Source organism: Macrobrachium nipponense, chromosome 33 (assembly GCF_015104395.2).
Source record: "Macrobrachium nipponense isolate FS-2020 chromosome 33, ASM1510439v2, whole genome shotgun sequence".
In the NCBI taxonomy this organism is placed as follows: Eukaryota; Metazoa; Arthropoda; class Malacostraca; order Decapoda; family Palaemonidae; genus Macrobrachium; species Macrobrachium nipponense.
This window is the reverse complement of record NC_087219.1, coordinates 42957788-42975295: the sequence shown is the minus strand read 5'-3', so window position 1 is coordinate 42975295 and position 17508 is coordinate 42957788. Positions and strand designations below refer to the sequence as shown.

The window sequence follows — 17508 nt, the reverse complement described above, 5'->3', positions numbered from 1 at the left end:
GTAAGTTTTAACAAAGATATATAGCTCATACTATATTACTTCATTGAAATTTTTGTGGATGGTTACCCATTAATTGAATAGCTGTCCTCATCTCATTTTATTATTCCTGTTTTCATATCCATATTCTGTAAACATGTGTACCTTTCCCGTCCTCTTTACATACCTCAGTACTGACTTGGAATGTTTTGCATTCCACTCTTTCTATTGTGGCTTTTAGTGTAACATTCTTCACTGTTCGCTTCGTATCCGAAAAGGAAGCCCTGGGTGCATGATGTCCATAGTCCAAAGTGAGTAGTGAAGGAACATCTTAAATTAAAAAAAATGTTTAGATTAAGTGGCAAAATTTTAGAGGAAAGTCTATAGCTTCAGGCTTGACACTACCCTAGCTATCATCGCCTGGTAGTCACTGACAGGTCACTATTTTCCATTAATAAATAGTTTCAGATCTCTGAACTAGGAGTGCTTTAATAGAATACTGGAGTGAGGCTTTTTCTTGTGTAATTTTGTTAGTCTGGAAATTTCAAGTATATAATCATTTTGAAAATGAATTGTAAGAACTTCATCAAGTTAATCAAGAGCTGTTTTACTGTAATAAACACACTGACCCAAGTATACATTATTGAATAGTTACATGAAAGTGTAAAATCAGGCACTATTGTACATCATTCACTAATATGAAAACAAGGGCCAAAGTAAAGAACATGTATATCTAACCTATTTTTTCATCTTCTGTAGTAGTATTTGATTTTCCCACTTCATCTTCCACTCTGTACAGTACTTGTGATCCCATTCCCTTTTATTTAGAAAACTGGTTCTGCTTTATCTACTGATGTTACAATGATGCTAAATGAAATATAAGAGCTAAATCACCTAAATAAAATAATGTAGCAGCATACCAACAGAAGCTGGAACCTTGTAGCCGGTGTAAATAATGCAGGCAGTGAGTGAGAATTCTGTTGTATCAAGTTGCAAGGCTGGGGGATTAGACTCCAAGTGTCCTTTTATTGATGCAACTGTTCGAGACCTCAAGACCAGGGCATGTCCAGATATAAAGCTTCCAATTGCTAGATCTGGTATGGTGAAAAGAGGAATTTGCATTATAATAACCAGGATAGGTTTATGAGAAACCAATTCTTTATATCACTGATTAGGAATATGAGAGCAAGTGGTGTTTTCAGTACATCACAAGACATACATTTAGCATGTAGGAGGGGCAGTTTACTTTTAGTGCTGCTAATTTTATTATGACTGTAAAGTGTAATTCTTGTGACTCAAAAAAAAAATGGAAATAATGAAGACAGTAGTATATCCTTTGAAAACCTGACAGCATTTTCATAACATATGCAACAAAACTATTACCAGAAGTGAATGATGGAACATTTCATGCTAACCTGGATAACCATTATTATCAATGTCAATACCCCTTGATATTGACATGCCAAGACCTCTTAGCGGATAACTGGGGAAGTCATCTGGTGTGAGACGCTGGGAGAATTCCTTTCTGAGACCAAAAATTGATCCTAGGTAAATGTATACAGCTCCTCTACCATCATCTTCCCAAGGGGCTCCAACAGCTACATCTGTCATAAAGTAAAGCAGCAATATATGTTGAGTGTGAAATATCAGTAAAAAAAAAAGAAGCAAAAATATAGACAAAGGAGCAAGGATAAGGGAAGGTGTTTTGAAACGGAATCTGTTTAATAGAAAAAAGGGTACAAAGATGCTAAGGCATACATAGTTACAAGGTGGAAAGAGAGGAGGTCATTGAAGCTCTCATGATTAAATGCAAACCTTTACTCATGGCCAGGTTGTGGGTTAAGGAATTTACAAGCACTCATCTTCACCATCACACAGTCATGAAAACATTTTTTACTTTCACAAGCAGAAATGATAGTAAAAGACAGTACTTAAAGCAAGGACTATGAAAGATTGCGATATGTGGTCAAGAATCATTGTTAAGTAAAATTTGGCTAAGTAATATAATAAATTTCTTTCACTTTTGTTTATTCATTTGCAGATCTTGCCGAACATTGAATCCTATTTGTCCTCATAATTTAAGAATACGATCTAAGTTCCTTGAGGATTTGCCAAAAGTTCAAGAAAATTTTCTCAAAAATTTTAGCTCTTCCATAGATTACGTTATGTACCTTCACTAATCTTAGGGTAGGGTTAAGTGTATCCTAAAATAGGTTGGTAGTTAATAATGTAAGTGTATTATACAGTAGTATTGTCTTTTTTGTTTACTCTAGCTTAATCTAATTGATTATTCTTATAAATAACATTTTTCTAGTCTGTTAACATATGTTCATATTAAATATATGATAAACATTTTTCTGATCTTATAGCAAGTATTCCTACTGATTCCAGAGAGCTATGTAAAGCTAACTGAAGCCAGTTAAAAAAAATGCATGTACAGTTCCGGACAGTTCCACCAGGTCCAGTTTCCCGAGGAAGAATGATTTGTAGCAGGATTTGTGTTGGTATGCCTGAAATAAAGAACTTTATATATTAACAATATAAGGTCAGCAAGTTAATTTCTTGAACCTCAAGCAGTCACGAAAATAAAAGCAAGGAATTAAAATTTGCCTCAGTTAATAAATTAAGAGAAAGTGTATTTCCACTTAATTATGTAAACCACATAACCCCACCTTTCAAAGACAATAAAAATGTTCCCAATATCTTCTTATAAGATGTGTAGACTAAGTTTATGTATCAAACCTAAACAAAGTTTGCTTTTTAAGTAGTGTTGGGACTGAAAATAGTAGAAAGCCCAAATTCTAGCCACCAAACATGCACCTCCTCCCATAGTGACTGACAAGTAGAATTAAGAAAATTTTTTATTTAAAGCAATAGACAACAACTGCTCGTAGGAATGATTGCATGATCACTTGCCATACTTTTAACAGCAATGTAGAACATATACTGTGCCTATATAGAGACAATATGTATTCTCTGTAAATATATTTTATCATAACGATTAAAGAAACCTAACATTAGGACAGTCATGCATGTCAATGCATCATTAATCTAAGTGACTTGATGTTATAAGAAATATATCAAATCACAGAGGATAAGCATAAATGAAGAAATTCCCAGACCCAAACTTCACTGAGACAAAATACAGAAGAAAGAAAGAAAAATAAAAAGTAGTTGTAAAACAGGTGTCATCCATACAACGTAATGATCAGAAGGTAGCCACCTCTGCTCAAACAATTCAGTAGCCTCGTTAGCACACTTATTGTATCAGTCACACCATCCCCACCAACACACACATATACATACACACTCGCGCACGCACACTATCCATCCAATAAATGAATGCTGCTGATCCATGTCTTTACAAACCTGGACTTTTAAGAGTGGTGGTGTGAGGTGTTTTAAATATTTCGCTTATATTTGGGCAAAATCTTTTTAGGTTTGCATCATAAACTTATTCTAGACATCTTATAAGAAGATATTGGGAAAATTTGGATTGTCTTCAAACATCTAATTGATAAGTCTTCGAAAGGTTGGGTTGTGAAGTCCACATAATGAAGTGGAAATACAGTTTCTCTTAACTTATTAACAGAGGTAAATTTTAAATTCTTTTATTTTATTTTCACAACCGCACCGGGTTCAAGGAATTAACTTGTTGACCTTATATTGTTAATATATACAATTCTTTATTTCAGAGATAAGACCAAGGCTCCAACACAAATCCTGCCACAAACCCTTCTTGCCTAGGAAGCTTGACCTGGTGGAACTGTACATATATGATGCAACCTTATTTTCATATGAGTGTGTTTATTGCTTGTGTAAATTGTGTGATAACTGATCTATGTGTAAAGTTAATTGTTCTCATGCTGAGCATGTCAGCCTTAATTATAACTTCCCAGTACAGCTAACTTACCATGATGGGAGACACTACTTTTTTTTTCTTTAAATTTATTACAATACTACAGTATTTTTAGTATGTAAGTACTTTACTTTATGGTCAGAAATTTATTTATTTTGTGTGAATTCTTCATTAAAATCCACTTGATAGAATGTGAATTTTATTGAAGGAGTAATATGTATTGTAGATAGTTGGGAATGTTAATTGACTGATGAGAATTTATTTCCTCTGTTACTTGTGTAGTGGCATCATATTTTCAGCTGCAGAATTTCCCACAATTTGGTCCTAACAAGAATAAAACAAAATCCTTTTGATACAAGAGGACTTCTCTGTTATAAGTAAATAAACAAAAAATGTGAGGTAGGAAAGACTATGGTAGGCTTACTTGCAATTTTCATGAAAAATATGAATTGTTTTTACAAATAACTTACCTTCATAACTATCATGATTTATGTCTCCAGAAGGGGCCAGAGTGGTGCCAAATCTTGCAAGAGATTGTGATGAACCTGAATGACTACTTATCTTCAGGATATTGCCCTCCTGTGATGGACATGAAACATCAAAAATGTTTATGTATTAATTTTTATAATGTGAGTCAATGAATGCATTCATCTTGCTGTTAAGCATAATTGCTACCTTATGCAAAGTGGTAAATTTTCAGTTGATCCAGAAGTTAGTGCATTTTTTATTGCCATTCCATTATTATTTGTGCTGTATTTGTTATTCACAAATTTTGTGAGTGTATTTGTTTAGGGTGTGTACAGTAGTATATATGTACTGAGTAAAATAGAGGAAGCCAGTAATGTTCAGAATTATAATACATGTATATAAATGAGGTAAAAAAATTTCCAGTCCCAAAATGTATGATAAGAGATACCATTAAAAGGAAAATTTATTGATACGTATATGTAATATATTTTTCATGCAAAATCCATCAAACATAATGAACCAAAATTGTAGTTACAATGTTCCAGGTCACTGTATACCATAACGAAGTCTTAAAGACAAATAATATAAGAGAACTTTGAAGAACATTTAGCAAATGCCTACCTGCTGATAATCGAGTGGAAGGAGTTACCAAGTCCATTCTATCATTTAGATTTGTATGAAAAATGTGTTTTAGGTTACAGAAAATAGTTTTTTGCAAATGTATCACAGGTACTGAGCACAAATTGCAATTTAATTGTGAAGGTGAATCATTGAAAAAATCTCGGCCTTCACATAGGTCTAATGGATCCAGTGAAATTTACTTCGGGACAGAAATCAAGTCTCCAGCTTGTTCTTGTAAGGTGTTGTGAGTTACCAAACACTAAGCATGTAAGGCAGATACTGTGTACACTATCTACATGACAGTACAGGTGCAGAGATCAATAAGGCCATGTTTAAATGTAGAGAAGGCAGGTGGTATGTAATTATACGATGAATTCAACATTCTGGGAACAATTCTGAGGAGAGCAAGCAGCACAGGAGCAGCCCAGAGAGCCAAGTGTTGGCAAGGCAGTCGCCCTTTCTTCCCGTAAAGTGATGATAAAAGATCATTTTGTGGTTGAGAAAAAAGTTGTACTCGGTGAGATGTCCATACATTCATCAAGCAATCTTCAGTCTGTTTAGAATTCCTGGAGTTTTAGCATAAATAGGAGAAAGATGAGGCAGAAGTGGAATGTTCTCTTGGTTAATAGTGCCAGTGGTCCTGACCTCCACTTACAGTATACTTTATAGCAAAAGAATTTTTCAGAGTACCGGAGCCATCCTACCTAAATACTAGCTATACAGTGTTTTAAAGCAATGAATTTCCTTGATACAAATGTAATGTTTAGAAATGAAATTTATTTTTTCATGTATAAGCCCAGAATGCTACTAAATTTTGCACAACTTACTCCTTATTTTAGCTTGTTATGCTGGTAATGACCAGCTCCAGTGGTAGAGGTGCTGAATGCATATCCTGACAAGTAAAGCCGGAATTCTTCATTTGCTTTTGGGTGTGTTTGGAGATTGTTCTACTACAGATTTAGGTCATCATAATGTAATGGATTTGCATATGGAAAATTTCATTTTACTTTTAAAAATTACATTTGTTTAAAGATGGAAAATATCTTCTGTATGCTTATCAGAGTAATGTCACTGAAAGCTTTCACGAAGATTCTAAATTAGGATTTAGAAAGTAGAGATGTTACTTCTCCTTTTTTTCATTTTGTATGAGAAGGCTGAGGATGGGTAATTTTATTCCAACACAGGCTTAAAAGAAGTTTAATTGTAAACAAAGTGATAGGGCTGTCTAAAAGAGGGGAAGGTATGGGATTTTGATGTTATGTATGAGTAGATATATGAAACAGCTGAATGATTGCATTAATTTTGTCTTTAATGTAGCAGTTACAGGATGAGTATGGTAAGATTTCTATTTTCTCATTGGCCAAAATCACTCCTAGTTTTGGGGTACTAGTTTTGGTTTTATGAAAACAAGCAAAAATATACATCTTACTGTCGTGCCAATGAAAACTTGAATCCTTCCAGTGTCTGGCTTGTTTGGCTCAGAGTATGTTGGACTTCCAACGATGAGGTCACTTAATCCATCTCCATTCACATCAGCAGTAACAAGGGAAGCCCCAAAGTTTTCTCCAAGTTGACTTCCTCTCCACTCAACCCAGATATTTAGACTCTGGACTTCATTGTCTGGAAAGGAAAATATCAGCACCTGGAAGGGTGTTTCTGAATCAGTTGTTATGTTAAAGGTAAACAAGATTTTATGATGCTGAAGAGGATACTTTAAGTAGAATTGGGACTAATATGGTCTTTATTTCCTGTACTGCAGGAGAATTTAAACTACTTTGAAAAGATTAAGGCTTAGATAGTCAAGCTTGATTAAACTATTTTACTTGTATGAAAATAGAATATCAAGTTATTTGTAATTGTATGGACTTGTTTCTTGGAAACAGGGAAAATCACAACAAAAAACTGATAATTTTCAATTAGTTGCGTAGTTAATCTCTACAAATAAAATGTTGCTGATGTGTATTTAAGGAAATTGAGTGTATATATATATATATATATATATATGATATATATAGTATATATAATATATATATATATATATATATATATATATATATATATATATATAATATATATATATATTATTATATATATAATATATATATATATATAATATTATAATATATATATATATATATATAGATATATATATATATATATATAATATATATATATTTATATATATATATATTAATATATATATATATATTTATATAATATAATATATATATATATATATATATATATTAGTATATTATAGATATATTATATATTATTATATATATATATAAATAAATATATATATATATATATATATATATATATATATATATATATATATATATAATATATATAATATATATATATATACATATTAAATATATACATATTATATATTACATATAATATATATATGATATAAATATGTTATATATTATTAATATATATATATATATATATATATATTTTTATATATATATAATATATATATATATATATATAATATATATATATATACACCACACACATACGTATACATATACATACAGTAGTACTTCGAGATACGAAAAGCTCAACTTATGAAAAATCCAAGTTATGAAAGTAAAGACGAATAATTTTACTGCTCTACATACGAAAAGTTTTCAAGATACGAAAGGTTTCTGAAAGTCCGAGATTCGCCCCATAACAATTTTGAAACTCGCGCCCCATGCCGCCATCTCAGTTATAGTAGACTCGCCACCATCCTCCTGCTCTCCCATTGGTTCCTGTGCTAGCCAAGCCATGAGACGTCTCTCTAATTGGACGCATACCTCCCATCATGCATCTTCTATACGTACGTGTTTGGCGTGCCTTAGCTCGGGCCACTCAGCACCCGAACTGTACCGTACGCAATCGGCATTTGTTCGCTCCAACGATTTCGTTTAGTAACGTAAATTCGTTAGTGATTTCGTTGCAGTACATATTATCGTGTTGTGCGAAGACCGTATTGTGTAACTTTACGTAAATTAACGTAGTCATGGGTCCCAAGAAAGTTGAAATTCACGGAAAGAAGCGAATGGTCTCTTTGGAGACAAAGATGGAGATCATAAAGAAGTACAAAGCTGGTATGCGATTGAGTGTGATCGCAAAGGAATACGGCCGTAATCTGTTGACAATAGGCACCATCCTTAAACAGAAGGATGCCATCAAAGCAACTACACCGTCGAAGGGCATCACTATTTTGTCCAGCAAGAGGAGCCATGTGCACGACGAGATGGAACGGCTGCTCCTCGTCTGGATAAAAGACAAAGAAATCGCTGGCGATACAGTAACGGAGATGGCAATCGCTCACAAGGCCAGTGCTATTTTCGGCGATTTGATTGCGCAAGCGGAAGACGACGGAGGGGAAGGGACTTCAACGCCAACCCCAGAGTTCAAGGCTTCGCATGGCTGATTCGAGAAATTCTGTAAACGGACTGGCATCCATTCGGTGGTGCGTCATGGGGAGGCTGCCAGTTCGGACACGAAAGTGACCGAAGCCTTTAAAAAGACGTTCGACGAGATGATGACCAAGGAAGGCTACAGTTCTCAGCAAGTCTTCTATACGTACGTTTTGGCGTACCTTAGCTCGGCCACTCCGCACCCGAAACTTTACCGTACGCAATCGGCATTCGTTCGCTCCAACGATTTCGTTTAGTAACGTAAATTCGTTAGTGATTTCGTTGCAGTACATATTATCGTGTTGTGCGAAGACCGTATTGTGTAACTTTACGTAAATTAACGTAGTCATGGGTCCCAAGAAAGTTGAAATTCACGGAAAGAAGCGAATGGTCTCTTTGGAGACAAAGATGGAGATCATAAAGAAGTACAAAGCTGGTATGCGATTGAGTGTGATCGCAAAGGAATACGGCCGTAATCCGTCGACAATAGGCACTATCCTTAAACAGAAGGATGCCATCAAAGCAACTACACCGTCGAAGGGCATCACTATTTTGTCCAGCAAGAGGAGCCATGTGCACGACGAGATGGAACGGCTGCTCCTTGTCTGGATAAAAGCCAAAGAAATCGCTGGCGATACAGTAACGGAGATGGCAATCGCTCACAAGGCCAGTGCTAGTTTCGGCGATTTGATTGCGCAGGCGGAAGACGACGGAGGGGAAGGGACTTCAACGCCAACCCCAGAGTTCAAGGCTTCGCATGGCTGATTCGAGAAATTCCGTAAACGGACTGGCATCCATTCGGTGGTGCATCATGGGGAGGCTGCCAGCTCGGACACGAAAGTGGCTGAAGCCTTTAAAAAGACGTTCGACGAGATGATGACCAAGGAAGGCTACAGTTCTCAGCAACTCTTCAACTGTGATGAGACTGGCCTTTTTTGGAAAAATATGCCTCGTCGGACATATATCACGGAGGAAGAGAAGAAGCTACCCGGGCATAAGCCTATGAAAGACAGGGCTTACGCTCGCACTTTGTTCGAACACGCCAGTTTGGGATTGCAAGGGTGAAGCCCCTACTGGTGTATCAGCTCCGGGACTCCTCGAGCCTTCAAGGCTCACAAAGTGTTGAAGGAGAAGCTTCCAGTGATGTGGAGGGCTAATGCAAAAGCCTGGGTAACGAGGCTTTTGTTCACGGAGTGGGTAAATCTGTGTTTCGGCCCGACTGTGAAGAGTTTTTTTGGAAGAGAAGCGCCTCCCCCTGAAATGTCTGCTGGTGTTGGACAAATGCCCCTCCCCAACCCCCCTCCTGGCCTCGAGGAAGATATGCTAGCGGAGTATTCCTTCGTTAAGATTCTTTTTCTTCCGCCCAACACCACCCCTCTCCTCCAGCCCATGGACCAGCAAGTGATAGCGAACTTTAAGAAGCTGTACATGAAACATCTTTTCAAGAGATGTTTTGACATCACCAATACCACAAACCTCACCTTGCATGAATTTTGGAAGGAGCATTTTGACATCGTCATTTGCATCCGACTCATCGACCAAGCTTGGCAGGAGGTTTCGAGGCGAACCTTGAATTCCTCGTGGAGGAAACTCTGGCCTGATGCCATATCCGCCCGAGACTTCGAGGGATTCGACGTGGGCGAAGCTGGTGCTGCTGAGTCCGAAACAGTTGACGATCCCGAAACTGTTTCCCAACCAGATCTTGACGAGATCGTTGCACTCGGCAAGTCCATGGGGCTGGTCGTCGACGAGGACGACATCAACGACCTTCTCGAGGAGTACCAAGAGGAGCTTACGATGGATGACCTGAAGGAGTTGGAGGCCATGCAACATAACGTCGTTCAAGAGGAGTTCTCTAGCAGCGGCGATGAAGAGGAGGAGCCTATGACAACGGCAGAAATTAAGGAGGTTCTTAGCCGCTTTCATAAAGTGCAATCGTTTATCGAAAAAAGACACCCCGAAAAGGCTCACACAGGTTTTATGCGTTGCGCAGTTCCGATGACGTTGTGTGGAGTGCATTTCAGGAACATTGTGAAGAGTAGGCAGAAGTAATCTTCCTTGGATCGTTATTTTTTAAAGAGGCCTTCAGCATTAGCAGGAGTAAGCAAAAAGGAAGAACCAAGTGATAAAAAACAAAGTTGAAAGCAAAAAGGAAGAACCAAGTGATGAAAAACAGAACGTTGAAAGTGGTGATGAAGTTGAAATTCTGTAAAACTAAAAAAAAAGCCTATGTAAAAGTAAAAAAAAAAAAGTTAAAAATAAAAAAAAGAAAAATTATTTTTTACATAATTTCTAGATTTTTGTAAGTTAAGTGTTAGTTTTGTTAAGGTGTTTCGTAAATTTTAGTTTCATACAATCAACTTACCTGTCAGATATATACATAGCTAAGACTCGGTCGTCCCCGACAGAAATTCAAATTTCGCGCCACTCGCTACAGGTAGGTCAGGTGATCTACCGGCCTGCCCTGGGCGGCAGGACTAGGAACCATCCCCGTTTTCTATCATATTTTCTCTGTCGCCGGTGGTATCAACATTGTTGCTATTACCTCCTGACTTAGATTCTTATTTCATCCTTTGATCATCGTTTATCGGCTTTTTTGGTGACGTATCTGGATCGTGGTTTTTGGCATTCGCTACTGTGGACTGTTTTTGGAATTGCTTTTTTGGATTTTTTCTCAGTATGTCTGATTCAAATGTGAGTGTGAGAATGTGTGTGAATGTAGGCTGCAGGGTGAGGATACCGAAAGCTTCGGTTGATCCTCACACTGTATGTCATAAATGTAGGGGGTTTCAGTGTTCTGCTACTAATACTTGTAATGAATGCGAGGGATTAAATGCAGAAGAGTGGAAGACTTTAACTTCTTATTTGAGGAAGTTAGAGAGGGATAGGGTTAGACGTCTGAAAGGTGTGAGTTCAAGGCCTATTGAGCCTTTTATTGATACTTATTCTAATCCTAATGATTTAGATTCTCCCTATGTGTCTAATTCACAAAGTGTACTTTCGGAATCGGCCTCGGAAATCGCCGATCTGAAAGCTACTATTCGAGACATGAGTCCAAAATGGCAGACTTACAAGGTAAGGCTAGAAAGTGAGCATTCAGTGAAGTGAGTTCTCCCAGTGTTGTGGAGGGGGCGTTGATCGTCCCTGCGACGCTCCAGGCCTAGACCTTTCTTCCAAGCTCCCATGCCCAGAGGAGAAGGAAAGTCGAAAGCCTTGAGGAGGTCGTGGGGAATCCCCACGGTCAGACGTCCCTTCAGCAAGCTCTGTTTCGTGGCAGGCTGCTCAAGGGCGCTTTAGAAAAAGCGTCCTTCGTGAGTGTTTTCTCATCCTCTCCCTCTCCCTCACCTAAACGAGGGGGTGGAAGGAGTCGGAGTTATCGAGGCCTCTGAAACGGCATTTGAAAGAACCCGAAATTGATTCGAGCCCAGAGCGTTTCTCAGATGACACTCCCTCTTCTATTAATAAGGGCGAAGGTTGGCGTCAGCGTCACCCGACGAGACGCAGAAGAACCTTTCCTACTTCTCCCCCGATTGATGACGAAAGGCGTCATGCAGTTGACGTGGGAGAAGCTTCAAGGAAGATTATCATGGCAGTACAAGAACAACTGGCCTCTTTGGTGGGAGTTTTAGCGCCTCGTAGGAAGGACGTTGCGCTTCCAATCAAGAAGTCTCGTCCTCTCTCCCCTGCTAAGCGAGAAGCGTCATGCAAACGTGAAGCTTCTAAACACATCGCAGAATCTTCGGGTTCGAGAGCGAGATCGGGAGCTTACGGAAGACACGTAACGCCAGAGAGACGTGAGACGTCTTTTAGGCATGAAGCGTCTTTGAAAGCTGATGGTAGACGCGAAGCTCCAACCAATATTTTGGCGCCAGTTAGGACGCCTTTTGAGAGCGGAGCGTCTTCCAGGCGCGAGGCGTCTTCCAGGCGCGAGGCGTCATCCGGACGTCAGCAGCCACGTAAGCGGGAGGCGTCAGCCAGGACGCTTGGCGGACGAGAAGCGTCATCCAAGCGAGAAGCGTCTTCTATTTATGGAGAGAAGCCTGAGCTTTTGGCGCCTTCCAGGGCTAGTAAAGCGGGGAAGAGGAAGGAATATCATTCCCTTAGCCCCTCTCCTATTAGGAGTTTGTCTCCTCCAGAGGAAGGACGTACGGAGTTGGGAGCGGAGACTCATTTAGATCCCGAGGTAGACTCGGACGAAGAATATCAAGGAAGAGAAGGACTGTCGAACTATAAAGTTTTGACTGCCTTGCTTCTAGAGGAGTATGGAGACGACTTGACTCCTGCCTCTCCTCCTTCTCCGCGCGCTCTGTTTTCGAGTGCTAAGACGAAGAAGTCTTCGTCTTTTCTCAGAATGAAGCCCGCCATTTCAATGAAGAGGGCTCTTCAGTCCTTAGACTCTTGGATGAAGTCTAAGAAGGACTTAGTCAGAACGGTCTTCTGCATGCCTCCAGCGAGACTATCTGGTAAAAGAGGCATTTGGTATCAGACGGAGAGAATATGGGTATTGCTCTTCCGTCTACGTCAGAAGCGGACTTTTCGACCTTAGTTGACGCTTCACGTCGACAAGGTCTGAACTCGGCACGTATTACTTGGGGCATTTCTGAACTGGACCATCTCCTCAAGGGACTCTTTCATGTATTGGAAGTTTTTAACTTCTTAGATTGGTCCCTTGGGGTGATGTCCAAGAAAGCCCATGATTCTGAAGGAATCGAACCAGAAGTCCTTTTGTGCATATTGTCTTGTATAGACAAAGCGGTGCAGGATGGCTCGTTTGAGATCTCCTCTTTGTTTGGAGCAGGTCTTCTAAAAAAGAGGACGGTATATAGTGCCTTTTTAACCAAGGCAGTCTCCCACGCTCAGAGGGCAGCGCTGCTGTATTCGCCTTTGTCTGATTTTTTGTTCCCTTCTCAGTTGGTGAAGGACCTTTCTCTGTCTTCATTAACTGAGAAGGCGACTCAGGCCCTCTTCTGACCGCAGTCAGCAAGGAAGAATAAGCTGCTTCTACACCTGACAAGAAAGGACCGAGTACATCGGTTCAGCCCTTTCGAGGTGGCCCTACCTCCAGACCTCCCGCAAGAAGGAAGGCTCCTGAGAAGAGAGGTAGGTCTGCCTTTCGTCCCTTTAAAAAGGGAAAGTGATGCTTTCTCTCCTCCTCCAAGCACCAGTAGGTGCCAGGCTCCTGGGATTTGTGGAAGCCTGGACACTTATAAACGCAGACGCGTCATCGTTGTCTGTAATAAGGAAGGGATATCGTATCCCTTTCCTGAACACTCCTCCCCTAACGTCAATACCACGGGAACTAACAGCCAAGTACAAGGATCCTGTGCTGAGGGATACTCTTCGATCGATGGTGGAACAAATGTGGGACAAGAAAGCGATAGAACTAGTACTGGATCAAAACTCCCAGGGGTTTTACAATCGCCTTTTTCTGGTTGCGAAGGCCTCGGGAGGCTGGAGACCAGTACTAGACGTCAGCTCTCTGAACAAATTTGTTCGGAAGGAGAAGTTTTCGATGGAGACTTCTGCCTCAGTCCTTGCGTCATTGCGACAAGGAGATTGGATGGTGTCTCTAGATCTCCAGGACGCCTATTTTCACGTCCCGATCCACCCTTCATCGAAGAAGTACCTCCGTTTCATGACGGGGGGAAGGATCTTTCAGTTGAGAGCCTTGTGTTTCGGCCTGTCCAGCTCCTCAGGTCTTCACAAGCCTGATGAAAAATGTGCGAGGTTTCTTCACCTCAAAGGAGTAAATATCTCTCTGTATCTGGACGACTGGCTCATCAGGGCCAGATCAGAGAGACAGTGCTTGAAGGACCTGACGTTAACTTTAGATCTGATCAAAGCGTTGGGATTGCTCGTGAACCTCGAGAAGTCGCAGCTGACCCCCAGACAGAACTTAGTCTATCTGGGGATTCAGATGGATTCTCGGGGTTTTCGAGTATTTCCTTCGCAAGAGAGAATCGCAAAAGGTTTGCAGATAGTCTCTCTCTTCTTAAGGAAGGAACAGACGTCGGCGAGGGAATGGTTGAGCCTTCTAGGGACCCTTTCCTCGCTCGAACAGTTCTTCCCGCTAGGAAAGACTTCATTTACGTCCGATTCAATTCTTCCTCAAGAAGTCTTGGAGTTGGAAAACTGGACAACTTTCGGACGCCTTTCCCATTCCAGTGGAGATAAGACCGCACCTGGAATGGTGGTTGCCCCCTCTGGAAGAGAACAAAGGGGTCTCTCTAAGGACCACCCAGAACCCAGACCTAGTGTTGTACTCCGACGCGTCGGAGAAAGGTTGGGGAGCAACATTAGGCTCGAAGGAGGTGTCAGGCACCTGGGAACCAGCGCAGGTGTCTTGGCACATAAACTGCAAAGAGCTCTTCGCCGTGCATCTGGCTTTGAAGAGTCTAGAACCTCTGGTGTCGAACAAAGTAGTACAAGTAAACGTGGACAACACCACCGCACTTGCCTACATTCGAAAACAGGGAGGGACTCACTCCTCGTTCCTTTACGAACTGACGAGAGACCTTTTGCTTTGGACGTCTCACAGGAACATCTCCCTCCTGACAAGGTTCGTTCAGGGAGTAAAGAATGAGGGCGGACAGACTCAGCAGGCAGGAAAACCAGGTCCTTCATACAGAGTGGACCCTACACGAGGAGGTGTGTCAAGATCTCTGGTCGCTGTGGGGGACACCTCATGTGGATCTCTTCGCCACATTCATCTCCAAAAGGCTGGCAGTCTTTTGCTCGGTCGTGGAAGACCCAAGAGCTCTTATGGTAGACGCCTTCCTGCTAGATTGGTCTCGCGTAGACGTCTATGCTTTTCCTCCATTCAAAATCCTGGGACTAGTACTAAAAAAGTTTGGTAGCGTCAAAGGAGACGAGGATGACATTGATAGCCCCCTTTTGGCCGGCCCAAGATTGGTTCAGGAGGTGGTAGAGTGGATCGTAGACTTTCCAAGATTCCCTACCCAAGAAGGATGGATCTTCTCAGACAGCCACACTTCAAGAGGTATCATCAAAACCTCCCCGCTCTCGCTCTGACTGCCTTTCGACTATCGAAAGACTCGTCAGAGCGAGAGGGTTTTCTCGCAAAGTTGCAAGTGCGATCGCGAGAGCACGCAGAACCTCCACTACGAAAGTATATCAGTCGAAGTGGGAGGTTTTTAGAAGGTGGTGTAGAACTAAGAAGTTTGTCCTCCTCCACTACCTCTATAGCGGAAATTGCTGATTTCCTTCTATTCCTGAGAGAGCAATCTCATCTAGCTGTATCCACAATAAAGGGATACAGAAGTATGCTCTCGGCAGTCTTCAGGAATAGAGGATTAGATCTGGCAGATAATAAAGATCTCCACGATCTCATAAGGTCCTTTGAGACTTCAAAGTCGAAGGAACCGGTCCCTCCGAACTGGAACCTAGACGTGGTTCTCAAGTTTCTTTCATCTGAAAGATTCGAACCTCCTCATCTGGCTTCGTTTCGAGACATCACCAGAAAATGCCTATTCCTATTATCTTTAGCTACGGCAAAGAGAGTTAGTGAATTACATGCTCTGCAAGATAAAGTAGGTTTCAAGGGGAGACTCAGCTATTTGCTCGTTTAAGACCCTGTTTTTAGCTAAGAATGAGAATCCCTCGAATCCCTGGCCTAAGTCATTCGAAGTCAAAGGCATATCGAGTCTCGTAGGAAGAGAAGCAGAAAGATCTCTATGCCCTGTAAGCGCTCTAAAGTTCTACATTCAGAGAAAGCATCAGATGGGAGGCTCTAGACAAGGTCTTTGGTGCGCGGTAAAAGACCCCACAAGACTGATGTCCAGAATGCTCTGGCATTCTTTTGTGAGGAACGTCATTACAGACGCGCATAAGGTCTGTTCTGACGAACAGTTACGACTGTTGTTAAAGTTAAAGCTCATGAAGTGAGAGCAGTAGCGACGTCTCTCTCGTTTCACAAGAATATGTCGCTTAAAAAACATAATAGATACGACATTTTGGAGATGCAACTCAGTATTTGCATCTCATTACTTGAAAGACGTTCGTGTGACATATGAGAAGTGTTTTTTTCTCTGGGTCCTTTCGTATCGGCGGATACGATTCTGGGGTAACGGGGGAGCCGACACCAATCCCTTAAAAGTATATACTTTTCTTCTTTTTAGATATGGTCTGGAGTCTCTTCGAACAATGGAGGACTTGGTTTAGCACGGGCGGCCGTCTATGTTGTTCAGTAAAAGAATCTTGTCATATCTAATTAGATGAGTATAATTTTTTTTTTTAGAAATTATGTATGTGTGCGTAGTGGTTTTTGAGTTACGGTTGTTGTGAAGAGTTCGGGGATAACTCTGAACAATCCTTAGTTCTAACATATGGTTAGGATCAGGTGGTCGGGATTGGTTGTGTGCTCCTTCATAAGGTGTATTGTCATATAAGTGGATCAGCACCCATTGACAAAGTCCTTTCAGGCTCTGCCGAGTAAGCGGATAAGACCCCATCGGCAGACCCACAAGAACTCTTGGCCATAGATCATATATCTCGCTAAAGTTTCTTGAGGCGATGCAGACTACTGGGCAAACACCCACGAAGTCTACCACCTATCAGGTAGGAACCAAGGTTTTATTTATACCTACAACATATGTTGTTTACCTGTCTATTCCATATAGTAGCTGTCTCTTACCCTCCACCGAAGGGTGCCAATCAGCTATGTATATATCTGACAGGTAAGTTGATTGTATGAAAAATGATATTGTTATGTTACAATAAAGTTTCATACATACTTACCTGGCAGATATATACAATTAAAGGCCCACCCAGCCTCCCCGCAGGAGACAGGTGGAAGAGAGAAAATATGATAGAAAACGGGGATGGTTCCTAGTCCTGCCGCCCAGGGCAGGCCGGTAGATCACCTGACCTACCTGTAGCGAGTGGCGCGAAATTTGAATTTCTGTCGGGGACGACGGAGTCTTAGCTATGTATATATCTGCCAGGTAAGTATGTATGAAACTTTATTGTAACATAACAATATCATTTTTATAGTTTTCCTTAAATATTTTATGTGTTTTCGTAAAGTTAAGTGTACGTACGTACGTACGTTATCTGCCATTTGTCCTCCTCCTCCTCTGCCGCCACTTTCGGAGATAGCCTCACTCGAAAGGTAAGCTTCTACATTTTACGTTACAGTAATAATAT

At 40.5% G+C, this 17508-nt stretch overlaps 1 protein-coding gene across 1 annotated transcript in view; it reads right to left on the bottom strand.

The window, feature by feature from the left end:
• LOC135203123 (integrin alpha-PS4-like) overlaps positions 1-17508 on the bottom strand; it is a 158694-nt gene that overhangs the window by 82400 nt on the left and 58786 nt on the right. Inside the window, exons 8-12 of the mRNA XM_064232767.1 lie at positions 6354-6566; positions 4306-4414; positions 1392-1580; positions 897-1070; positions 164-306 (exon numbers count right to left, since the gene is read on the bottom strand). Of these exons, the coding sequence (XP_064088837.1) occupies positions 164-306; positions 897-1070; positions 1392-1580; positions 4306-4414; positions 6354-6566 (828 nt within the window). The remainder of the gene's footprint in view (positions 1-163; positions 307-896; positions 1071-1391; positions 1581-4305; positions 4415-6353; positions 6567-17508) is intronic.